General features: G+C 48.0%; 1 protein-coding gene across 1 annotated transcript; it reads left to right on the top strand.

Moving 5' to 3' along the window:
* The first annotated feature begins 601 nt into the window (after positions 1-601).
* On the top strand, positions 602-25564 carry LOC144120615 (uncharacterized). The gene is made up of 2 exons (XM_077653211.1): positions 602-1314; positions 22781-25564. The coding sequence occupies exons 1-2, from the start codon at positions 635-637 to the stop codon at positions 22971-22973; spliced, it is 873 nt and encodes a 290-aa protein (XP_077509337.1). The 5' UTR covers positions 602-634; the 3' UTR covers positions 22974-25564.
* The last annotated feature ends 736 nt before the right edge of the window (positions 25565-26300 follow it).

Raw genomic sequence — 26300 nt, 5'->3', positions numbered from 1 at the left:
GTCAGTGCACGTTAAAGATCCTCAGGTGGTCGAAATTATGCCGGAGCCCTCCACTACGGCACCTATTTCTCTCTTTCTTCTTTCACTCCCTCCTTCATACCTTCCCTTACGGCGCGGTTCAGGTGTCCAACGATATATGAGACAGATACTGCGCCATTTCCTTTCTCCCCCAAAACCAATTATTAATTATGTTCCGGCTACGGCTTCTTTTTGTCATGTTTTTATTTCCTCAGCTCGCGCTTAGCAAATGCTTCAGCTCAACAAAATATGGTATTGTTTTTCTCCGTACTGGTGACTGTACGCATTTTTTTTACTTACATAGCGACAGGAAGCACGTTCAGTCGTTATTGTCGTTTTCATTTTGAATCCGTACTCGGTTGACGCAAGACCCTGGGCGTCCTTCCGCGATAACTGCGCCTCGTCCTCTCATCACGGATGCGATCGCGATGCACGCAGAAAAAAGTAAAAAAGAAAGAAAGAGGCAGGCCGGCCGGCGTTCTCTGCGCATCCTGAAGGGACGCCCCGAGCATCCTCCCCTCCGGGATGACGCACTCCTCCGAAGGAGGGGGGAGGAGGGGGAGGGGCGCCGCCAAGCGGAGTCTCCGGAGGAGGCGCCGCACACCGCAGGCGGCCCATGAGGAGCGTGCGGCTGCTCACCGCGCTCGCGGCCCTCGCGGCCACGCGGGCTGCCACCGGACCCAGCTTCGTCGTGGAGCGTCGCACGGACGACGGCACGCGGGAGACGCGAGTCCACCACGGTGACCTGACGGCCGTCGACAGCTGGGCGCAGGAGTCCCTCCTGCTGAGGCAGGTGTCGGACGGCCGCCGCCTGCTGCAGGCCGTGCTGCGGGACGGCCGCCTGTCCCAGTGCGAGATGCTGCGGGACGCCGAGTCCCTGGAGCGCTTCTTCGACGACTTCTCGGCCGACTTCGAGTGCGCCCGCGGAGCCAACGGAACCACGGGCTGCCTCGGGGTGAGGATCTTCCGGGACGTCGAGGACCTGGACGAGCGGCAGCAGGAGCTGCTCCAATGGAGGCGCCTGGCGAGGGCCTGCCGCAGGCTGCAGCGAGGTGAAGACGGCGGTGGAGGCGGCGGTCGGAGGCGCAGAAGGGACCTGTTCCTCTACCCGGGCACCAACTGGTGCGGCTCGGGGAGCTCGGCACGCAAGCTCAACGAACTGGGCGCGCATTCGCGCGCCGACCGCTGCTGCCGCGAGCACGACCACTGCCCGTTCACCATCGAGGCGTTCCAGAGGAAGTTCCACCTGTTCAACTACCGGCTGCACACGCTCAGCCACTGCGAGTGCGACGAGAGGTCAGTAACCCGCTCCTTCTCACGCTCTGCCGCTGGCGGTCATGCATGTTTTTTTGGGCCCGTGTTGAGCACGGGTGGCACTCTAATACTCGAACGTAGTGTTGAGTGCCGTTGTCAAGCATCTGGTGAGACCGGAATCCAGTGACTACAACAGCGCTTGATGAACAACATCCGAACAGTCCGCTAGGCTTATTCATCATGGGTGAGTTGACTGCGGTGTCACAGTCTGTGCATGACTACACCAAGACCAGCAGAGTTTCTTTTCAAAGCTCAGAAATAGCACTCCTTTGCCAAGTGCAGCTTCTGGACGTGCTTTTCAACAGGTTGAGTTATCGGCGACATGAGCGTTGAACGGTAATATTCTAATGGTGTTTTAGTGAGGTGGAATTTGAAAGGGAAGGAAGCTTACCGGCAATGCGTACTTATGTTAGCGGTCTAGACAATCATGCCTTGCGCTCTGAAAGGTACCCTGTATCACCTGCGCAAAATTTTTGCCATGGGTTATAAATATGTTCAAATTCTGCAAACGTCCTGCACCCGGTTTTTCATTAATTTGCCTAAACGCGAGGAACAAAAATAAATTATTCGTATTCTCCGAATCATCATTTCTATCATTTCCGGAGCGCAAGGAACTCAACCGGAGGTAAAGTAACCACAGTAGATGTTACCTTTTTAAGATTAACATATAGCTCTTCGGATGATTACCTGAACTGAACATAGGAGGCAGCAAGTACATTTTATTGCAGGCAAGCTGCAATAACTATTTTACCCAGTTCAACCGACGTTCCTCTTGCGAAGCTTTCTTAGGTGCCCGCTACATACAGAGTGTATACAGCAGCACAAAAAACATGGTCAGAAATCTGCCAATCCATTGTTTCTTTAAGTATTTTCTTGAATTATGTTTGGGCTGCAAATTAACACCATAGTTTTTGGATCGGACATACTACGACAGCAACGGTGGCCCTACTCCGTAGAATTCCTTAATGCATCCATCGCTTTAAGAAGAGGACGAAGTAACCTCGAAGCGCATAGAAGAGGTCATCAGTTTAGAGATCTGGAAGCTGTAAAGAGCTCATCCGTGTATACCCCGCCGCGGTGGCTCAGTGGTTAGGGCGCTCGACTACTGATCCGGAATTCCCGGGTTCGAACCCGACCGCGGCGGCTGCGTTTTTATGGAGGAAAAACGCTAAGGCGCCCGTGTGCTGTGCGATGTCAGTGCACGTTAAAGATCCCCAGGTGGTCGAAATTATTCCGGAGCCCTCCACTACGGCACCTATTCTTCCTTTCTTCTTTCACTCCCTCCTATATCCCTTCCCTTACGGCGCGGTTCAGGTGTCCAAAGATATATGAGACAGATACTGCGCCATTTTCCTTTCCCCAAAAAAACCAATATAATTATTATCATCCGTGTAGGCCAAGTTGCAACAGCAGTCCCACACCGCAAGAAAAATATAACCAGGTAACTAAGTATGGGGCGCAATGTGTTAAGCAGGCGTCTTCAGCTTAGAAACAGCAGCTTACCGTTACTCCTTAGAGAAAAGTACATGCTAGTAGCATCTTGCCAATACTGACGCATACGTGATCGAAACCTGGACGCTGATGGAAAGGTTTTAAATTAATCTGAGGACAGTCCAACGAGATACTTTTATAGAAAGGAAAGTTATAGGGATAACGTTATGAGAAAGAGAGATATAGTGGGTCAGAAAACAAAAGCGAGTTGATGATACGCTACCTGAGATTAGCAAGAATAAGTGAGCAAGGTAACCGATGGTCTCTTAAGACAAGATAGTGAATTTCAAGAGGAAGAAAACGTTAAATATACAGTCAGGCGGAAAGGTGAGGTCAGAAAACTTGCGGGGACAGCGTGGTCGTAGCTGATGCAGGAAACGGATAGTTGGAGATTACTGGGGAAAATATTTCATCCTACAGTGGACGTCACAGAGCCAATGACAACGACGACGATGATAATGATTAGGATGACGATGAATATTATAATGACATCAACAACGACGAAGATCACGATTTCAGGAGAATATTAACGTGCGCAGGTGTCATGTAAATGCAAATGCAAATTGGATTTTGGGGAAAGGAAATGGCGCTGTATCTGTCTCTTATATCGGCGGACACCTGAACCGCGCAGTAAGGGAAGAGATAAAGGAGGGAGTGAAAGAAGAAAGGGAGAAAGAGGTGCCGTAGTGGAGGGCTCCGGAATAATTTCTACCACCTGGGGATCTTTAACGTGCACTGACATCGCACAGCACACGGGCGCCTTGTCGTTTCGCCTCCATCGAAAGGCGGCCGCCGCGGTCGGGTTCGAACCCGGCTACTCGGGATCAGTAGCCGAGCGCCCTAACTACTGAGCCACCGCGGCGGGTACAGGTGTCATGCTCCAATATGTTTTCGCCAAGGGGCAGAAAGAAGGAAGACGTGCCCATGCGTTGACGCCTCTTGATCGGTGGCAACGGCGCTCACGCTCCGCACGTGCTATAACGGTCGCCCACCACTCGTGTTCTGTGCTGTTCGTGGCTTGCTTCAGCGGCGAAAGAAATCCGTCGAGCGTTGCACTTTCGACGAACGCCGTCGCGACCTCGAGCTGTGCGCTTGCCCGCCGTTTGACTCCTGTTAAAAGGGTTGGCGCCTCGACCCGCGCGTGTCGTCCCTGCCCGGCGGCCGCCTCGTCTGAGCCTCGCGAACGATGCTGGTGTCGTGTGGCGGCCACAGTGCTTGTATTATGCACCATATTCAGTTGAACCTATTATAGTGAACAATTTTATTTCATTTAGCGCGCTACTACAAGAACATTAAGCCAAGCGCACACATACACGAAAAAAATGCGGGTATATTCCCGAATAAACAGAAAGCCAACTATACCCGATGCAACTAAAATACGAAGTGACAAAAGCCCCTCAAAGAAGACGATCCAACGGTTACCGTCGAGCTATTGTCATGACGTCGCGGCCAACCGCCTTCCACCACCTGCCACAGACGCCAACAAGAGCTCGCTAGAGGTTGCAAAGCGGTTTACCGCGACGTCACAACAATTGATCGATGGTATCCGTTGCAGAGCCTTCTTTAAGGGGCCTCTGTCACTTCTCGAATCGTGCTCAGCTATTTTAGCACCGGCGTAGAATGTTAAGAAGACACTACACAAACCTTTGCGCAAATGCACCAACTGTATGGCTCAGCAATGGACATATCTGAGGTGACCAACAAAGACACTGCGCGCGCTCACAGCCATTTTTTTTATCACGGCAACAAGAAGTTAATATGCAAAATCATGCGTGTTCAAAGTCCAGGCCAGGCAGCCAAGAAAACTTTGTATACCCACACCAGAGGTTCAGCCTGTGTCAAAAGTACGGAGTCCAAAGGGTTCACTTCCATGTCGTCATGTAGAGAGGCTCCTGTTGCATATCTGGGAGTCCTATCTACCGGAGGGTTAACGAAAAGTTCCTCTCGGCTTCAAAAGATTTGTAACAACGCTGGCGACTCACAACGAGCCACACAGCGTGGGCCAGAAGAAAGGCCCTTGGACTCTCTCACTTTTGACAAAGGTGTATACGTGCTAACGCCGCTAGCAAGGGCGTTAATGCGCACATCTAGCATCGCTTAATGACAGCTGTTGTTGTTACATGAACTAGCGGGGCATGAGCATAATTTTAATTCTGTAAATGCACGCCCTGCTATCTTGATGACGATGATTTTTTATGGTGTAATGGCAGCTTGGCTAAAGAGCGCATGGCAAAGGCATTCTTCGTCTACTCCAGTTGGGGTCAAAGACCCATTGCCCAAGCACTTCACCCCTGATAAGCCCAGCACAAGGCCAATGGAAAGCTTTACTTGTAGTGGTGGGTAACCGGTGACACTGGAGATCGAACTCCGCACCTCACGCATTGGAGCCGGGTGCTCAACAAACTAGGCCACCACTGAGGTTCCCTGTTGTCTTGATTAAAAATAGACGCGAGTATGAGCAATGTATCTGTTGTTGTGTCCCCACCCTCCACTTCCCCTGCTTTTTTTGTGTTTTGACACCATTTCGGGTTGATGTAGAAGCACGCTAACTGAAATGATACATTCCACGAACTAACCCCAATTGCCGCTTTGGTTATATGGCTAAATTACTAATGCCCGGCTTAGTAACCAACTCGCAACTGCCCTCTGTATCGCTGTGTGACGATTCACAACGCCGTGGGCGCCTCAAGCATACGCGAACTTGAGGAGCGAAGCGGCTGCGGCACGGGGGATCTCGATGACGCGGTTTGGCATGCAGAGGGTTCGGATGCAGCATACAGGAGCCTGGTGGAACGCGATACGCTCGGCATCCGGAGTCCACGCAGGACTGGCGTTCCTTTTCCGGAACGACGCTACTCCGGAGTATCGTCGCGGTTGCAGTACTCACGCACACCCCTTGCAAAGAACCTCATGCAGGCGACGCCTGCGCGGGAAGCGCTTGCCTAATACTCGGTTCTCATGCACCGGCGTTCAAGTTCCGGGCCCGCTATCGCCGTTCTTGCTGGCATCGCTTGCGTTGCGACGCTGCGACTGTCTGCCCCCTCGTAATTGCATATTGTCTTAACATTCATAGAGTCAGCCTTTAGCATTTTTTGTAGTCTAGTTCAGCATCTGTTGAATGCAACATTATCAAGGTGGAGCTGGAAGAACAGGAAGGAATAGATGATAGTTGTGTTGTCCTCAAGGAAAAAAATGGCGCATACCCACTGCAGGAGATTGGCCGAGACGCATCGGAGACTGACAGATGCTCAGAAATTTTTTTCTTTAATGCTGTCTGGGGGATGAAAATTCAGAACAAATTGACTGCTGTGAGATGGGTGCTTGAAAATGGGAAGAGGACTTTATAAGCACGAGTTTTGGATGGTTTGATTAGGGATGAATGGTGGAGAGCGCATCCATATTGCTGTGCCCAACCGTAGAAGCACCAAGAAAAGAGAACAAATCCAGTAGACTAACTCAGACAGAGCTGTTGAAACGGGCGCATTTCTAACAGGTGCCTCCGTAAAGAGGAGAAGCGGCAACAGGACAGCAAGAAATTATCTATCGTTGTTTCGGTTTCAGCACAGAACGGAAACAAAGGGGAGACCGTCAGACCAGATCAATGGAGGTAGATGTTTACTGAGGGTATTAGGCAACGCAGACAGACGCGTGGAAGAAGCCTCAAACTTGCGCGATCGCCATTCTTTACTGCACCAGGGGGACATAAGAGAATGAAGCGCTGAGGCGGCTGCAAATTCTTTCAATAGCATAAACCTGCGAAATCTGGCCGCATTAATATATGCGCAGGGCGAGAGGAGAGTAATGACCGACCATTAATGACATGCCTTCGCCAAGGCACCTGCAGCCTGATTTAAATGGATGCCTCCGTGTCCAGGCAGCCATACTAACCGAAATTAACAAACGTGTGGTGATACCAAAAATTTGAGTAACCGGAGCATCTGGACTCCTAAAGCATTAGACCATTTGAACTCGCGTGCTTCGAACATTTGGATTATTTGAACTCAGCCAACATGTCAGTCCCGCCGCGGTGGCTCAGTGGTTAGGGCGCTCGACTACTGACCCGGAGTTCCCGGGTTCGAACCCGACCGCGGCGGCTGCGTTTTTATGAAGGAAAAACGCTAAGGCGCCCGTGTGCTGTGCGATGTCAGTGCACGTTAAAGATCCCCAGGTGGTCGAAATTATTCCGGAGCCCTCCACTACGGCACCTCTTCTTCCTTTCTTCTTTCATTCCCTCCTTTATCCTTTCCCTTACGGCGCGGTTCAGGTGTCCAACGATATATGAGACAGATACTGCGTCATTTCCTTTCCCCCAAAAAGCAATTATTATTATTATCAACATGCCAGTAGTGCTGCTGTTTGGGCTAATTGCAAACGAATAACAACGCACTGAAGTTTTCGTCTCGTCAAGATCATCTACATTGAAAGGACTCCAGTGAATTCGAACTCCGGCTAATCCTCCCGCTCCTTCCTGGAGTGCTTGGCTTCACTCCAGCTCGGCAGGATATAAGCGCGCTTTGGTGGAGCAGGCACTATTCTTCACTCGGCCCTAGTGCTGGCTTTAAATAATGTTTTTTTCCCCTCTTCCTCCGCCTACTTTTCGGTTCCCTTAGAGTTCCAATTATTGGGACACGACTGTACTTTCAACAACCAATCAAATGCGGACAAGACAACTGAAGCACGAAGAACAAAATAAGAAGGTCTTAGCCGGGGGAAACTCAGTCCTAGAGCAGGCTAAGTTCGCTAAGACGCGCGGAGACTGTCTTTTAGAAGCGCTAATCAACCTCGCTTGTATTTCCTCTTCAGCGGCTAATTTGCCTGTATTTATGTGTTGATATTTGAGTTCTCTTCGCGTTTCATTTGTTGCTGACATTACATGCCTGCCGCATATTAATAACCAAACTACAGTTTCCTTCGTCGGGGCAGCTGGCGCAGGTTATGTAAATCTTGAGCATTTAGAACACCTATAAGACACAGCACAGAGAAGGCCAGCTTTTTTTAATCTTTTCACGGCGGACTCTGAATACCTCGGGCAATCTTTTCCGCGGCCGTTTGGTATAGTGTAGAGCACGGTAACCAGCGCGCTCTTCGTCTCACGCTGCAATCTGATGCGCTTCTTTTATGAAAGGCGTTGCGCGACTTTCTATGAATAAACCTCTATTGATATCACGAAACGTTTCTGAAATCAATAGCATTAAATTCTTGCATTTCGCGCTATTCCTTCCTGGCTTGAGACAATAGCAAGAAGGTTGCGCCGAGTCCGGGACATTTAGGGCAGGGAGATAAATGCTCTCTGACGAAATAGCGCGAGCGACTTAACTGTGGGTCGTTGGTACAGTCCTGGAGAAAAGCTTACGGAATGCGGAATCGTCGAAAAACATTTATGTCTGCTTTGTCTCGCTACCCAGCCAGCTGATATTCGTCTCAGCGGGTGGAGTATGCATGCTCCCAGCTAATGCTTCCATGCCACTGAGTGAACTACGTTGCATGAACGCGCACGAATAAATTAACACGGATCCGCATCCCGCTGGTATTTGTCTATGACGACTGTACACTTCGCGCGGAATGATTGTGGCGCACAGAGGGACATTCGCATGCCCTGGTGGTCATACTGTTTTCTCTGTGCTGAGAGTGTGTCGTGTTGAGTTCGAAAGGCCTAGCGAAATGCCGAAATGAAGGCGGCACGTACAAATAGAGAGCAGCGTAGAGCAGAGAAATAACTTGAGCTTATGTATACTAGCTGTAATGACGTCATATGCACGATACCGGTACATGTGTCATTCTGAGAACAGAAAAGTGATGTTCTGTTAACGACACGCAATGGATTCCAAGAGAAGCCTGGGAACCATTGTCGGGAATGACAGACACACAGATAGGATACGTGAGATTCGGAAATTTGCTGAGAAGGTGGTGACCGCCGTTGGCACGGGACAGAGTTAGCTGTATATCAGTCGGACATGGTTTATACCGATGGTGAGTGGCCCCTCTGCGCCAGTCCTTTTTCCAAGCAAGTAACGTGTACGTAACACGGAGGTCGGTGTGAAGACGCCTGACTCGGGTCGCCGCTCTCCCATGCATGCCATGCATTTGAAGGCATTGGATTGGAGTGCGTTTGATAATGTAACTATCATCTCGATGCGGGTAGTTCTTGCGAATACAGTGTTTGCACACAACATAGCGCATTTTCGCACTTGAAGCTTCGAAACCGAAATTTTCTGATTTTTTTTTCTATTTTTTTTATTTCCGTTTCTATTAATGTACAGTACAGCGCGAGAATGCCGGGGTGAAGGTCGACCGCAAGTAGGCGCTGAAGTTGCTTCGTTCTGTTTCCTCGACCGTTCTCTTCGAGCGATCCACGCGCCCAAGGAGCGTCCGTGTATCACAGCCGCTCAATGATTCGTGCCCCCCACCCCCTCAAAAGCAGTGGGGGCCTGTCTTTGATGATGAATGGCACCAGGGCTTTTGAACTGAGTTCCAAACTTAAGTGTAGTTCGTTGCAGCTTGGCTGTTTGGAACTTACGAAAGATTTGAGTAGATGAAGCGCACAAAAGACAGCACACAGACTCAAGCTATGCACCAACTTGCGCTAGAACGCGTTCTATTACGAAAGGCACTTGTCGATTCGGAAATGTTCAAGATGGGACTTTATGCAGTTGAGGTTATTTCAATAATAGTACTGATGCATGGCTTTTTCATATGATTAACTTCTAATTTTTATTCTAAATCTCTGCAGTCTGGAGGCCTGCCTATAGCAAGCCGACACTTCTGCGCTAGGCAAAAGCTCGAAAAGTTGCATTTTGCTCAAAACAAAACCGTTCTGAAAAGAAAGGCAAAACTGCCTAAAGCAAAATAGTCAGCTTGCTAGTTGCACAAGGGTATAGTACACATGGGCTATAATGCCTTACCACGTGCACAAAATAGGCAAGGTAGAGGTCAACTGGCAGTCTCTAGCTGCACAGGACCCTGGCCATGGCGGCAGGATGATCTCTCCTAGCGCATGCGCGTAACTAGCCTCCGGAAGAAGGAATGAGTCACTCTGATGCATTTGGACAACGTCCGTTATAGTGCACCTGAACGGTTAGCGTACAATTGGTCACACGCATGGGACACGTTGGCCACTCAAGAGCACAGCCCCGGACGCAGCTGAGGCTGCCGCAGATTGGTCCGAGCTGAAATAGCTGGATAAACCTGTTGCTAAGCGGCGACAAACTCCCCGCGCGTCCATCATTTTCGTCCTAACTTGCTCCGCCAGAAGCCTGCGCTCAGAGGCATGGTAGTGACGTGTTTGTCGGCGGTCTCTTCTATGTTTCGTTTGTTTGTTTGTTTTTTCCTAGCGAGGAGAGTACAAATCGGCTGCAACAAAATGCATACTATTTTATTTGTTCAGTACAAAACTTGCAATAAAACTGTCAGTTATATTCTGGCTGACCCGTGAACGTTAAATTACTTTAATTGCCCTCAGGGATTCGATACAAGGGAGTCTGTCAGGTGGTGTCCGATCAGTGCTGGCAAACATTTTCGGGAAAACCTTTGGGGATGTCGGGCGCTGTCGGTGGCACAAAATTTGTCGCTGCTTGGCTTTAAAAAAAAAAGCAAGAGCTATCTGGATATAGTTTAGTCTGAACGACGTTAAAACGGATGCTTGGCCGACGTGGTATGACATTATCCTCTCTGAACGACCCTGTACAGCGGGAGGCCAGTTCCGGCGATGTCACTATACAGCCGTAAAAGTTAACTGCGAGGCAACCTATAGGTGTCTACCACGTTCCAAGACGAAGAGAACTAAAGGTCCACCCCGAACGACACAGGAAGCAGCCCGAAGCATTGCGGTAATCTGAGCGCAGATCAGCGAGACACTCGGGAGCCAAGGTGGACCTGTTGATCCTATCAGCGGCACCTGTAGAAAGAAGCCGAGCGGGCCCCTTCCCGCCCGCTGCCGAGCAATAAAGAACACAAAAGCTTTGCAACAAAGCGTTTTCTTTCTGCGCGCCTCCAGCTAAAACCAAACCTTCAACAGCTCCGCGTACCTAACGGCGGCCGAAAAAGGCCGCTGAAAACGGAGTCTGTGTCCAGCGTCTCTACTGACGCACGTACACAGAAAATATGGCACTCCTATGTACTTAGCTTCATAGAAATACCATACAATGCAATAGCCGGACCGGCTTCTTGTTTTACCAAGTCGAAGGCGTGGGTGCGCCTGTGCCACGGTTCGTTCCACATACGGCTCACTCCGGGCACGCGAGCCACGTACACGGCTATTGGAGACGCGTTCCTCCCCCGCTCGGAAATACGGACGTACGCGATGGAAGCCAAGAGTCACCGAACCAAGCAGCATAGGGAATGTTCTTTTTTATTAATTTTTGTGCTGTTGATCAAAATAAGATTACTGGTTCAATTAATTTATAATTTAATTGAAAGCAGAAAAAAACAATCACATGCCGTCGTTGGAGCCCTAGTCCACGACCTCCGAATTTCGCGTCCGGTACTCTACCTACTCAGCTACGGCGACGGCTGTCCAGTCTTCTGCTTTCGGGAGTATTTATGTGCAGTGTAACCGAAACTTGAAAGTGTTCACCACCACTGCCCTCGTCCATAGTGGTGGACGTAGCACGTCCCATATTACCGGGAGTGTGACGTGGAACGTCATCTAACGGCGAGGGCGGAAACTGTGCGAGAGCCCTCTTATGCTACCTATGGCATCAAGACTGCCAGAATCGAAGCCCGAGTTCACATGTTCAGAACATGGAGAGAGATAAGTTCATTTGCACGGCAACCCTCCAAGGGCCGACTAAAAGATGCAGGATGTGATTAACCAGCATTAGCTGGAAACCCAAATCGCAGCATGTGAGCCCCTCCTATATATGAGCGCGGGATGCTGCAGTATAGAGGAGGAGCCGTAAGTGCGACTGGGTGGGTAGTGGGTAAACGCACATTCCGCATTGACGAGTGTTTGTGGACAGTTGGGATAAAGCGGGGAATTTTGCTGTTTCATGAGGTACAGCGGGAAACATAGAAAGAACTCAAATATCGAAGAGCATGTGTATTGGCACGAGGTATTGGCACCTTGGGTTTCAGGTATCTGGATCTGAAAAAAGTTGCCTTAAACGAGAGAAAAGAAGCAGAACAGCGACCAGTAAATAAAACTCAAGCGGTGAAAGATAGAAACAATTAAATAAACAATTAAACGCAATGGAAGGGGAAAATTACGTTAAAGAAGAGCCGGGTGTGCAGAGGCAGTTTATTGGGGGGGGGGGGGGGGGGGGGGGGGGAGTCGGCTACTTACCTGCATCGAAGAGCTGATTATACAGGCCATACAGAAAACTTTTCATGTAAATCAGAAGGCCAGTGAGCTGCTTTTTGAAGCTTGATCCGGATTTTTTTAAATAAGATGAAATTTCCTCGAGAGTATAATAAATTCATATGGCATTACAAAAGCTGTGCAACTGTGCAATAACCGAACATAGTCTGCTAGAATTGCGAATGCATGCATCCAGATGTAGATGCGGGCATGGTTTGTCTCCGCAAGACATTGGGATTTAGGGATGGTAGAGCGAACTTGGAAAAGTATCTGTAAGGGTGGTCAAACGGGCTAGTTGGTAGCTCATATTTGGAAAAACAGCGCACCTTTAGACACGGACAGAGGCAGATATAACGACACAGCGCTGTGTCGTTATATCTGCCTCAGTCCGTGTCTAAAGGTGCGCTGTTTTTTCAAAAAATGAGAGTATCTGTGGCAGGAACTATTACAAAAAAAAGGGGGCCATGATTGGCAGCTTAATGAAAAACACGCTCCGAAGGAAAGATTAAATACCCGATCTAGTTCAGCCCTGCACTAAAGAAAAACAACGAAATATTTAGCACTCTGCCAGGTGTTGCAAATCGTGAGAATGTGAACAAGATCCGGAAAAAGAAAGAAAGAAAGGATAAACAGATGATTTTAAGGCACCCGCAACCACCGGTTTTTAAATCGGGTAGCCATGCCATCCGCCTGTCTACTTCGTTGCTCTCACAATCGCCGCTTGACGCCGCCTACATAAAAGGGCGCGCTATACCGCTCACGAAGGCTGTCGCTCATAGCACCAGCAGTATGCGTAGTCTCTAGTGCTTTCGCGTTAGCCCGCTGCGCTGACGAGGGGAGCGCCCCCTGACGGAGCTCGAACGCTTTCGAGCGACCCAATAGAGCCGCTTCGTGCAATACCCCCTCGGATGTGTCTTTATGGTCTCACTTCAAACCACGCGCGGCTGCCCAGCGATCACCGTCTACTGGTATAGCCCCCGGATTTTTAATTAGGTTCAAAAGAAAAAAAAAAGCCTTTAAATTTGCAAGATATATTCTTAATCTGCAATATTTATAAGAAAAAGTTGGGGACGTTGGAATGTTGATGGCCGTTGAGCGAAATTCAAGGTTTGGGCCTGCGTGTTACGGATGCAATGACCAAAAGCATACTAATAATAATAATAATAATAATTGGTTTTTGGGGAAAGGAAATGGCGCAGTATCTGTCTCATATATCGTTGGACACCTGAACCGCGCCGTAAGGGAAGTGATAAAGGAGGAAGTGAAAGAAGAAAGGAAGAAAGAAGTGCCGTAGTGGAGGGCTCCGGAATAATTTCGACCACCTGGGGATCGTTAACGTGCGCTGACATCGCACAGCACACGGGCGCCTTAGCGTTTTGTCTACATAAAAACGCACCCGCCGCGGTCGGGTTCGGACCCGGGAACTCCGGTTCAGTAGCCGAGCGCCCTAACCCCTGAGCCACCGCGGCGGGTCACCAAAAGCATCGCATCGTCTAGTTTTTAACGCCTGATTCGTCTCCGTCTTGCACGCGCTCAGTGTGGACAATAAATAGTCACTGTGTTTATTTCGTGCCCTAAGACCAGTCATTCCGATTCGTTCAGTAGTCATGGCGTCTGAGTAAATGCGTTCAGCAGTTGAGCATTTCGAATACATGAGAACTGCGCATATATGCTGTGACTGCAGCAACATCAAGAAACGAGGAGTACTCTATTACGGAATAAAGATGGCACGAATATCGTACAAAGCAAAGAGTAAAATATAGGGACTCACACAAATGCGAAAACCGCCGGTAAGCCTGGGTGCAAAAACAAGAAATTCACTGAAAAAAAAGGAAACAGTATAGTTTTTGTACGAGCCAAACCGTAACGTCAAAGAAAAACAAAAAATTAGCCGCTACGGTGGCTCAGTGGGTATGGTACTCGGCTGCTAACCCGAAAGACGCGGGTTCGATCCCGGCTGCGGTGGTCGCATTTCGATGGAGGCAAAACGCTAGAGGCCCGTGTACTGTGCTATGTCAGTGCATGTTAAAGAACCGCAGGTGGTCGGGATTTCCGGATACCTTCACTACGGCGTCCCTCATGGCCTGAGTCGCTTTGGACGTTAAGCCCCACAAACCAAACCAAACCAAACCACTAAAAATTGACCCTAACGGTGCCTTTCCACCCTCTTCGTCGTGCGGACCGCCAATCATGCCAACATTTTGGTAAAAGCTACCACTGTGAGAAAAAAAAAAGAAACCACGAAGAAGGTTTGATTAACTGCATTAACGGCCGTCATTAGCCAAAGTCAGTGACGATACAGAGCAATTTCCGTTGAAAAACCAAGAGGCACAAATGATGTTAGTTTATCTTCCGTCTTCCGACGTTTGGCAACACTTATTGTGTTCGATCAAAAAGCGCTTGGTTAGTGTGTGCGAGGCGGTGGCGGTGCACGAAGCGGAATTTTTCAATCTGGTGGAAATTGTACGCCCTGTTGCGCGGCCAGCATCTTCGGGGAGAACTTCACGCGCAAGGGAAAAGTTCGCCGCCTTTCTCGGTTCTCGAGATAAATTCTAGTCCGTCTTATAGTCAAGTCATTGTATTGATAATTTCTGTGTCCTTCATCTAATGGTGGCTTTAAATGGCTTCCCTTACATTTCATTGCATCAAGTCTTACGTAACTTCGTTTTTTTTTTCTGCTGTGAGATTGCAGCAAAATGTACATGGTGCGTTTTTTATGATGTGTATTATGGTAACATGACTTGCCAAGTGCTTGGGTTGCATTGCAGTGTGTAACATATGCATCAATGTATGTCCAATAGTGTTAATTATTAGTTGTCTCTTATTGCCTGTAATATGTCCCCATGTACGCTTATAAATAGTAAGCTTGATTGTGTCCAATGAGAGTGTTACAGCATATGTATGAGTGATCTCTCCTTTCTATCCAGACATCTACAATTGTTGCAATGAGAAGCTGCATGTTAGCGCCCTTCAACCTGTCAAATATAGGGGTAGCAACTTAGGTCAAGCTGCTAATCAGCAGCTTTTTGTTGCTTGGCCTCGCATTTTTTTTTTGTACTCTGGTAAAAACGCGAAATAAATCGAATTGAACTGGAAGAGGAGGCGTAAGCATGCAGTGACTATAACTCGGGTAGACAACGGCCTTTGGCATGCTCAACGTGGGCCCGCATTCGCCAGTTTGTGTTCTTCGCATGATCTCTGCGTGTTTGGTTTGTTGGTTGGCTGCAAATAAAGATGGCACATACCCACTACGGGGGAGTGGTCAAGACACAGGCTGTCAATTGCTGGAAAAAGGAGCATTTTGAAGGTAAAAGGAACAGTAATAGTATATGTATATGCTGACGGATTCGACAGGGGTCCTTGGAGATCGAAGACGGGGCAATGGCTTAATGTGCATAATCGTATACTTTATTTTATTTATTTTATTTATTTAGTACACACTGTTGGCCTCACTTTGAGGCCGTAACAGGATCGGGTTTACATACATATGAAAAAGTGCGAAAGAAAAAAAAAGAAAAAGAGAAACAGCAGAGAAGGAACTTTTTCATTTTACACGAAGATACACGTAAACGCACATGGTGACACTGTTGTTAATAATTTTCAAGATGGTTTGTTAGCTTCGATACAAATGCTTCAGGGGACATCTGGTTCACAATTTCTGGAGGCAACATATTCCACTCATGAATCACATGTGGGAGAAATGAAAATTTGAATGTATAACTACGGTATCTGTATTCGGATAGGTGTTTTTCATGTTTTGTTCTTGTGACACGTGTGTTAGGCTCAAACAGATATCTAGTCTTATCAAGTTTTGTGCGATCATTCAAAAGGAGGAACAGAAACTTAAGCCGCAGCAGTCTGGCTCGTGTGTGGATTGTAGAGAGGCCGGCTTTTTGCAGAAGCAGTGTGGGGGATTCATGACGACTGTTTTTGTTGAAAATAAATCGGACAGCTTTTCTCTGGACACTTTCTAATCTATCAATATATTGTTTAATGTAGGGCAGCCAACGCCTGTAAGCTCGGCTTCTTTCGCCACATTTGACGTTTCACGTGCCTATCCATTCAGCCCCTTCTGCTTCTACCAATTCAGCAATTAATGATCCCACCAATGTATTGCCCGCAGAATGAACAGGTCATTAAAGCAGAGTGTCCTAACCGGACGCATTTAACACATACAGAAAAAAAAACTACGAGTCCCAGATATTTCACCGTCGTCCCCGAAGCGAGATGTGACAGCTATTTATGTCATTTTAGGAGCTGCCTCTATATAGCTGGTAAATAGCTCGTCAGCTCATCCGTACTGTAAACACGCTCTAAAAGTTAGACTGCTGGCGTTATTACTCTTTGCAAACAAAAGCTACTCTAAAGACATCATTTTTATTTTTCCGTAAATGAGAAACAGTCAGCTTGTGTGGAGCCCTGTAACAAGCTGTAACGTGTACGGGCCCTATAAAAGCGTGCGGCTCTCAAGATGAACACTGATGCACACGCTAAACATTTTCTGGGGTGTTTTTATCTCTCGTATGTATGCTTAAAGAGAGACTGCGGACAAACTGAAGTTGCCTTCATCGATAGGATACCGCGTTCTAGTCACAAAGAGACCACTCCCACCGAACACGGAGCTTTTATAAGCTGAAATAGACCAAATAACGAAATATAAGTGTCGCCTTCAAGGGCCGTTTTCGCAATTGAACTGTGTGCCTCGGCTACGATTTAATTTCGCGGATCTCAGAGGCTACGGTGGCAACCAGTTCTTTTCGGTGAGGACGTCAAGAGTATTGTTTTGAGTGCGTGGAAAATTTCTAAATTAAAATTTTTTTCAGCCATAAATTCTCCGTTTTCTACCGTACGAACGTTAACATACCCATAAAAATCCTGATAATCAATTTTAACTGCGAACAATAATTTGATGGAGTTTTCATCACAGTGCCTCTAAATTACATAACGGAACGCGTTCTGAAAAGACAGTGTAAATTGATACTCTCAGTCATTTCCCCCTACGCTTCCCTCAAGACTTGCAGCACAAGTCCGTTTTCGCATTCCCGTCCGAATTATTGAGTCTTTTCGCTGACCGTGCATCCATAGATTATGCCTTTTTTTTGTGCCACAAGGTCAGATTTCGGCAAGCAGCGCTACGGCACAATGCAGTCTTTGTACAAGGTGGGGCCAAAGACTCACGTCTCAAGCATTTCATCCCAGATTAGCCGAACGCCTGCTGGCCAGGGGAAAGCTTGCAACCACTGCATCACCGGTGGGTACACCCGGCGGCAATGGGGATCGAACCCCGCACCTCCCGTGTGCGAGGCGGGAGTTCAAACCACTGCGACACCACTGCGGTTATTTTCTACCATCACAGTGTTTTGTTTGTTTTTTTGTTTGCAGTCTTCGTTGAAATCTTTGGGTTACATTAGTTGGGGCCCTTTTACACTTTGTTGAGGTTCTTGAAGTCTGTTTTTGTACCACGACACTCTGTTGTACGCCCACTTTGAAGTTTGAAATATTGGGACACTATCACCTCGATTTAAATACCCTCCACCTATAAAGCAATATTTCGTTTTTTTTTTTTTAGTAAGTCACTTCCGCCATGTTGTACTTTTACAAAGCCGCTTTTTTTTTTTCTCGGACCTCAATACATCTGTGTTTCCAAGCACAGGAAATCCACGTTCTCTCGTTTGATCTTGCCAAAAGCCTGCAGGTTTCTCCAAGTGTTCGCTTTTGAGGACGCATCCGAGGTGAAATGTAAGCCGCTAAGCAGCGAATATTCACGGTACCGCGATGCCTCAGTCGTGCCTTTGTGCGTAGCCTTAAAAATCCGCCGAAATATCGCATAGCGGCCTCTAGCGGCGATGCGGCTCGGCGGCTCCTTTGTGGCACCTCATCAGCGTGCTCTTTGTCGCTTCCCACCGCCTAGAAGGCGAAGGTCGTCGTCCCTCGGTGAGACTCCCGGCACTACAAGGTGACGCTCAGCTTATTGTGCGTTGGCTGCGCAGCGTCGTTAGATTCCTTTGTCGCCACCTTACTCACTTTTTTATCGAACCCACGACGGCAAATATAATCAAAAATAAAGAATAAACTCACCTTGTGATTGCTAACCGCAGAAACAGCATTACAAAGCCTCGGCCTAGGCTCTGACTGTGATCCTTTCAGTTTCGACAATTCTTGTCCTTCTGGTAAACCACCCACGTACAGTATGCACGCTCGACTACGCATTCACCGTAGTGTATGTCGGCTACTGGTGAATGTGAATAACAAGAAAATAAACGCAAATCGCAATTATATGCATTTATTTCAGAACAGTCCAGTTTCGCTCTTCAACTATAGTGGCGAAAACGGATCGCAAACATTAAGGAGAACAGTCACTTGTGAATGCAAACAGGTGCCGAATTTTTGTCAGTCTCTTCTGCGAAAACTGTCGCGAGACGCTCTCCAAGCTGTTTTACGAAAAAAAAAAAGAAAAAAATGTGTTTAAACTCTGCGTGAAGAAGTTAACGAACAAGGAAGATTGCCAGAAGCAGACGAAATGCTGAACAAGAAGGCTGCACGTGTTTAACGTGTTGAACAAGAAATGGCCTCGCATCGGCGGCAACACAAAATCCTTTAGTCAAACCTTTTCTTCGTTTGTCTTCTTCAGCCGGTTTGTGTGCTCAGTCACATTTCTGGAAACGCTCACACAGTTCCTCACAGACTTCAGGGCATGCATTGGGCTTAAAAAGAATGCGGTAGCACCCGTCGTTCATGTCCGTTATGCACATCGGTCCGGGCATCTTCGGCAGGCATTCAACCGGCGGCTCTTCTTTTTCCGCACGCTGCTCCTGCGGCTGCTTGTCGTCCTTATGAGAAACATCCGGCTTTCCTTGAAGCACGTGAGGCTTCTGAGGAACGCTACGAGTGCCCAGAAGGACGCAATTGATGATGTAACGTGGACTCAAGAAGACGTGCTCTCGCTCTTTCAGCCGTCGAGAAACCTCGCGCGCGTCTGACTCATCCATTGACTTGGAGAACAAGTAGTTCGCGCTTTCAGCGTCGCCAAACTCGCCTCCATGCGCTTTCCAGAATAGCTTGTACTTGTCGGCAACGGTTTCTGAAAACCACGCAATGTAGCCGTCGAACACACCCATCTTGACCGCTACCTTGGCGAAAATGTGAACCAGACGACGAGCAGACGACAGAAGTGAAGAGCGCTGAACCAAAACTGTTGCCAGACGATTTTCGCGCTTCGCTAAAATGCGACCAGAATATTAAGTTTTGCATAGTTAAATAAATAAATAAATAAATAACTGGCGTTACTAAAGATTCGGTGGTGAATTGTTTCATTCGAAACTGGGCTAAAGCAGAGCGAGGAGATGGTTGCGACACGGAGAGCTCCCGTCGTCACACGAGGAGAATAATGATGTATTAAGGAGCCTTCTTTCACTGACACGCCTCGGCCGTTGCGTAACCGAGCGGAAAGAATACAGCCGACCGGCTGGGTCAAGACTGACAAGTTCATCTAGCAAGCCGGCCGACCGCTATTTTTCTGGAGGTCGGTTCCAATCTTAGCCGCGAAAGGCGGCGGCGGCCTGCTCATGACGTTTTTCTGTGTGTTTATTTGCCGACGCCGCCGCGGGGAGGGCGCCACTGTCTGCGGGAGCTGCCGTTTTGTCCCCGGCTGCGCCGCCCCGCCCCTTGGCTGTTCGCAGCCCTCCCATCTCCTCCCTCGGCTCGAGCTCAGCCATCGTGGCTGACATGGCCGTCATTCGGTGCAATCGGCCCTTCTGCAAATCGACATTTTCGGGGAAAAGCCCGCGCACTCACGCACGCACACTGCGCGGGCAGACGACAGCTGACTCGTCGTCGTCTGCTTTCCGAGCCAGCGAAGCGCGACACCCCCCCTCGTTCCCCTGGAGGCAAAACTTCTCCCTCGGGCTCTGAAGCTGTTCAGGAGTTGCGGCGCGGTTTTTGTTTACTTGGCCGCGAACAACAGCGGCAGCCAGATTGGTTGCTATTCAAATTTGCCGATACACGTCCTCGGAGGAATATAAAAGGGGCCGATTTTCATGTGCGGGATTCAGCCAGGTCGCGGAAACTGCTCGAATATACATGAAGGCGTCTAAGTGGGTGATTCCCTTCCTCCATTCAACAAATTTACCGCACTGAGTGCTCCGTCAGAGAGGACTAAAGAGGGCCTGACCCTTCAAAGGGTGCAATAAAGATGATGAAATTGATCGCCATCCACTGCAGTTATAAATGGCGCTTTTCTTACCGTTTACCACTAATGAGTGTCACTGAAAAACGAATATTCTTATTGAGCGGTATATAAAGACTGTTTGATTGACGGAGTTATTCGTAAAATTATTTATAAAATATATCTGCACTTTTCGGACAAATAGCAGTGAGCTTACTTAGGTCTGAATAAGCAAGAAGTACGGAAGGCCAAGCGCCGAGTTTATTTATTTTTTATCAGACACAATCGCACGGGGAAGAAGTTATTGCAGTTACCGTCGGAGTTACAGCAATGCAGATTACAAGCTGATGAAACAGGTAGAAAGGTAGAAACGGGAGTAAAAACAGCTGGAAGATATTTATGGGCAAAATCATGCATGAAATTCTGTAACTTTAATGAATAAGCAACTAGAGTCCCCCAAAGTTCATTTGGCTCATGTCCTATTTATTCTTTGACATCTATGAGAGACTATACTATGCTAACGAATTAGTAGAGGCGCGTCTATTCTTCTAACGCCATGGCTGACGCCAGCCGTTAAGCATGGAGTTAATACGTGCTTTACACAGGGGGCTCTTTCTAAAAATCCGCGGGAGGTGCGGGGTTCGATCCCAGTGCCACCAGTTACCCACCGGTGATACAATGGGTGCAAGCTTTCCCTTGGCCTGGTGCTCGGCTTATCAGGGGTGAAATGCTTGGAAAATTGGTCTTTGACCACACCCTGAGTAGTCGAAAATGTCTTGTGACATGGTGCTGTTTGGCCCTTAGATGCCCTTGCGCCATAAAAATCCATAATCATCATCATCTGTCTGAAGATGTATGAGCCATTGTTGGAAGGCGTATTCGAGTTCGGCTAAGCGTGCTTTTTTTTTTTCGCGAGCTTCGTCGACTATAGCTGTTGCAGATACCCTTGGCGTCTAATCAGAGGTATGACGATTTTTAGCAGCACGAACGGAGTTACGTACATCTTTCGTTTGTTAAGTGCCAGTAGTGATCGTGACAGAAAAAGTGCGACAACGCCTGCTCGCCGCGACAGTTCGGTACTGAAGCGAAGTCGCTCGTCCAAAGGCAACGAAATTTCTTTGCAGCCTAAGTGAAAGCTTAGCGCATTTTTTTTTTATTTCTCTCGTGCGCTATGTGCGCGCGGGGTAAGGAGTTACCGGCCTAGACAATAAGCAGCAGTGAAACAGGGGCGTCTGAAAATTGCCGGACATTTTCGCGAAAACGCTTATTCGGGATCTTCTCGCCTCAGTGTGGCGCGTCTGTCGGATATAGTTCGCCATACAGCGTCGCCCCCTGGCCGACAGGCGGGTGAAAGCGACTGCTGCTGCAGACGACGGAGTCGGCTTGGCCGGGAGACAGTGCAGGGACGAAGTAGGAGAAGAGGGCGTCACCTGCAGCCAATGGTCTCACGGCTGGTCGGCGCGTGTCCTTTCTGTTATGACGGGGAGTTTTGGGCCCCGCGTGTGCTATGCCTGGGTGCCCTCCGCGATAGCCGCGCGAAGGGAAGCGGCAGCCTGCCGAATCACCTACAGCCGCCTCATTCCTGCCCGCGTAGATGGATCGATGGTGTTCGGTCTGCACTTTTATGGTTTGGCACGCTGTCTCGAGCTGACCGCCGAGGACATGAGGCCAAGAGCGTCCTCCGTGCGTAAGGAAAGTTAAGAAGAGGGAGAGGAGGGTATACCGACTGAGCTTCCCCTAGCCTGATCGACCAAATATTCTGCTGAAGAACCAGATTTACCCCTTTTTTTGTTACTCAAAAAGAAAGTTTAAAAATGCGTCGTCCACATGAAGTCCCGCAAAAAAAAAAAAAAATCCTCATGCAAGCTTATTTTGCGCCTATGTTGATTCTCAGTGCAAACTACTCTGAAGCTCGATTTAATGTCACCATAAGTTTTTGAGAGGGGTGGTGTCCACGTCCATAACAGCCGCTTACTTAGCAAACCATAGAGCCTGGGGTATAAAATCAAATTTGATTACTACAGCTCTGCTCGTATATTACGCAGTCGTGGTCGTCATCATAGCCAGAATACGTCCACTGCAGGGTAGAGGTTATTATTAATGAGCTCCAGTTCATCCTGTGTGGGGGCAGATGAGGCCGCCCTATATATCCCGGCTAACCTCCTAATCAATTGCCAGGTTTTTGTCACTGTTATACCCCTGCCTCCACAATGATCCCGTATCTTACCCTTCTAACTAGAAGATAAGCTAAAAAAGAACTGTTCTAGCTCAATCACATCTTTTGACAAGAGCCCATCATTCCACTTTGATGACCGCTTTCCGGCTGTGCTTCCGGCTGCTGTCCCACTGCCCTTGGAATCATAGGTCGATGCGCTGCTCTAATCTAATTCCAAGCCTCTTTGTTTGCCTCTAAGTTCCCGTCTTCCGCAGCGTCATCATGAAACTTCAGACTTGCTCTCAGCCCAGCGAGTTGCCAAGTGTTTCCCTCCTCCGTGCAGGTTCCGGAGCTGCCTGAAGATGGCCAACAACGGGGCGTCCCACATGGTGGGCAAGCTGTACTTCAACATGGTGCAGACCAAGTGCTTCGTCTTCAAGCACCGCGAGGTGTGCGAAAAGCGATCCTGGTGGGGAAAGTGCATCAAGCGTGAGAAGCAGAAGGTCGCCGTGCTCCGCACCGGCATGTCCTTCTGAAGAGCTGCCCTGCACAAAGTTCTCCCATTCGAATTTGGCGCCATATCTGGTGAAACCATTTCGACGTAACGGTGATTCGCTGTGCCATATGTGACGCCACAGGGTAGAGAAACCAATGGCGACATGTGGCGGCAATTCTAGTTATGTCATGCCGCCATAACACTGATTTGACGTCCCATACGGGACAAAGGCCAGAAGCGTCAGGCTAGGGGACGACCACCCTTACGAAAATTACAATAGCCAGTTTACGTCAGGCTGAAAATGTTTGCAAACGCGGGTGCCGGCCATTGGTCCCTATTCGCACTTTTAGTGCGCTTGTATTCCTGGATGCGTCGCCAGACTAGTCACGCCGACGTACCGACTGATGGGCACGTGACCGCCTCCCTCCCTGTAAAGAAAGCCCAGAGGACGAACGCAGCGGTTGTCATTCTTATCTCCTTTTTAAAGCTGTTTCTTCCAAGAACAGTCAGCCAACTAGCGAACGGCAATGTGTTAAACCAGTTGTCGCTATCAGGGCGTCGACGTCGCGATAGTGTTCGAGGCTTAAGCCCAGCTACGGCTTCGGCTTTAGTTTTCAAATTTGTGTGCTTCTGAGGAACACGGGAAAGCGGGGCTGAAGAGGAATCTCTCAAATAAAAAAGGGTGTCCAACAAGTTGTCTTAAACTTTCACGTTAGAGACCAGATGTAACAAAGTTTAAGGTAGATCTACAGGCAGGTTCTATTCCTTGAAGGGCATGCATTAATTCCTACCGGGAACTAAGTGCTCGAACGAAATGGTTCCGACACAGTTCTTTCCGCATGTAAAAGGGGTGGCGTAACTCGGCCTCTAACTAGCAGGAATACGCGAATAAAAAGATTCCATTGCACACCGATAGACTGGGTAGCCGCTGAACCTCGAAACGCAGGTAGCCATGAACTCGGTTACTCTGCTCGAATGACCTTGGTAGCGTATGGAAACGTACACATAGTAACAGCAACTAGTTATTTCGATTTTTTCTTGTCGTCTTGTCCATTACAGCTCAATCACACATGACCCGCAAGAAAGATCATGATTGCAAAGAGGTTTTCATACGGTTTCGCGCAAAAAAAAAACATACTTCGATTTTTATTTTGGGTACGCGCACGCGCACACCGTTGTTTTTTTTTAATTGCTAGGAGGCAAATAAAAATGCAGGGTTTTGTGAAAAAGGGAGCTCGAAATGTGTGACCTCTTTCTCGTACCTTTTTTTTTTTCACGGCTTCCACTGAACCTGTTGTTTTTGCGCATTTGTGATACAGTCATAGAGCTTAGCAAGTTCCTATCCTACACTGCGACACTGGTGCAGATATCTAATACCCACGCTGGTTCACTCTGTACTACTTGTGATACTCCCGCAACAAGCCTCTGGGTCCTCTTCTTTACATGTGTTAGCGTTTGATAATGTCGCCGCTTTTCACGCATTTATTATACGCACGGCTATGTATGTATAAAAGAGAGTGCGAGATGTAACGCTTGCCCAGGCCGAGGTTATGGTTCCACATTAGTGATCGCTGTCTCGTGCCTCATAGTTCATTCCTTGCCTGGCTTGGCAACGCCACAGTATACAGCGTGCTGCGACAGCCACTTGGACAAAGCCTTCCTTTTTTTTTTCTAACAGGTACATGACTGCGAGTGTAGTGGAAGTCGTATTTTGCTGTTTCATAGAAAATAGGCGGTGCGGGCTGGGCAATTTATTTTTTTTTTATCTCCACACTCTACTTTGTCTCATAGAACACACTCATTGTGCCAAACTAGCCTCAGTATGGTTCGCTTTCATGGTATTGGTTGCTTATTGGTGTCGAAAGTAGACATCAAGATGTCACCTCAAATAGGCGTCACATAAGGGTCCCTAGAGTTGCATTTGGTACCTATTAACGCCACAGCATAAAAAACCTCATCGGGAAGAAAATGTGTCGTCAGAAGCTAAATTTGCTGATTGGCTGGTGGAAAGTGACGTCGTCAGACCGAAGAATTCCCACTGGCTGATTGGCTGGAGGGAAACGACGTCATCAGTTCGGAGCATCCCAATTGGCGGAGGGACATGACGTCACCAGACCGGAGCATTCCAATTGGCTGGAAAGAATTGACGTCACTTACGATAAAGGCATCAACAGCTGCTAATGATTGCCAAAACATAATGGAATTAGGAGTCCCTGTGAATTTTCTTTTTTACCTCCTGGTTAACCCGACTCATGGAAGGAGCGAAAAAAAAGCTACAAAAGTCATGGAAAGGACATGACATTTCGCTCGCCATCATGCCCAATCCTATACGCTTCTAAATGCCAGGCTCTCGCAGGTTTAGACCGCGCATGAAAACAACGATGCGCGTATTTTTTTTTTTTCATCAGATTTACAAACATGATTTTTGTCGATAACTGTGTAGCCCTTACCAGCATGCCATGTACACTTTGAACGTGTTGTTTGTTACATGTTGTGCATCAGAAAAACGATAATTGTGGTGTTTATTAGTGTAAGTGCTCGTCTTGACTCCTAGTGTTCCTTCGCTGAGCTCCTTCGCACGTGCTGTTGTAGTAGCATCAGATGTAAATAAAGTTGTCCATTGCCCCTACATTCACCAAGTCTTCGTTGTTCATTGCTTGATATATGCAGCATTTCCAAAGCCGGTGGTTTGAAAAACTCGTTAGAGAACCCGCCAAAGGTTGCTCAAAGAATACGGTGCATATACTATACTGGCTTAATTGTTGAGAACGTTTTGGTGGTCAGTTAACATTTCTCGTTCATTTTTTTCTTTTGCGAGTTAAACTGAAGCAGCATCTTTGGCACTTGCTGGGAGCTATTCTCACGGACCTAATTAAGTGGTTGGTAATGTTTATTGAACTGTTGAACCACAGGAAATGCGCGGGAAGTTTCATGACAAGCTGCACAACATTGAATCAAGCTACAAACAGTGAGTTGTAAGTGGGGTGAGAATTAAGTAGAGGAAAAGAAGACTACTAAAATTACTCTCACTAGTTGTTCTGACTTTACACAGGATGTCTTTTCAGCGCATGTGATTCAACGTACGTGGAAGCCTGCGCTATAAAAGGCAGCGACAACAAGAGATGCAAAATAGCATCTATGTGCACAGTAAAAAAGGCATCAGTAAAGAGAAATTTACTGCACGCGGTAGTAGGCTGCTAGGTGCTCAAGTTTTTCTGTCTGCCGATACGTGAAACAAAATCAGCAAGTCACAAAATATTTGAAGGTTGAAACTGTACATTTTCACGCAGACTTGTTAGGCGACGTGTTAAATTTTCAATAATAGTCTATCCTTTTCCTCTGCGGCAGGTTGAAAACATCGTCAATG

The sequence above is a fragment of the Amblyomma americanum genome, chromosome 2 (genome assembly GCF_052857255.1).
Source record: "Amblyomma americanum isolate KBUSLIRL-KWMA chromosome 2, ASM5285725v1, whole genome shotgun sequence".
Classification (NCBI taxonomy): Eukaryota; Metazoa; Arthropoda; class Arachnida; order Ixodida; family Ixodidae; genus Amblyomma; species Amblyomma americanum.
Note: the sequence above shows the minus strand (reverse complement) of the source record. Positions and strands in the feature narration are given on the sequence as shown.

Excerpts from the sequence above, each read along its gene's own strand:
- LOC144120615 (XM_077653211.1), top strand. The coding sequence starts at position 635 with ATGAGGAGCGTGCGGCTGCTCACCGCGCTCGCGGCCCTCGCGGCCACG. Across the intron at positions 1,315-22,780 it reads CACTGCGAGTGCGACGAGAG|GTTCCGGAGCTGCCTGAAGA; the intron begins GTCAGTAACCCG and ends TCCTCCGTGCAG.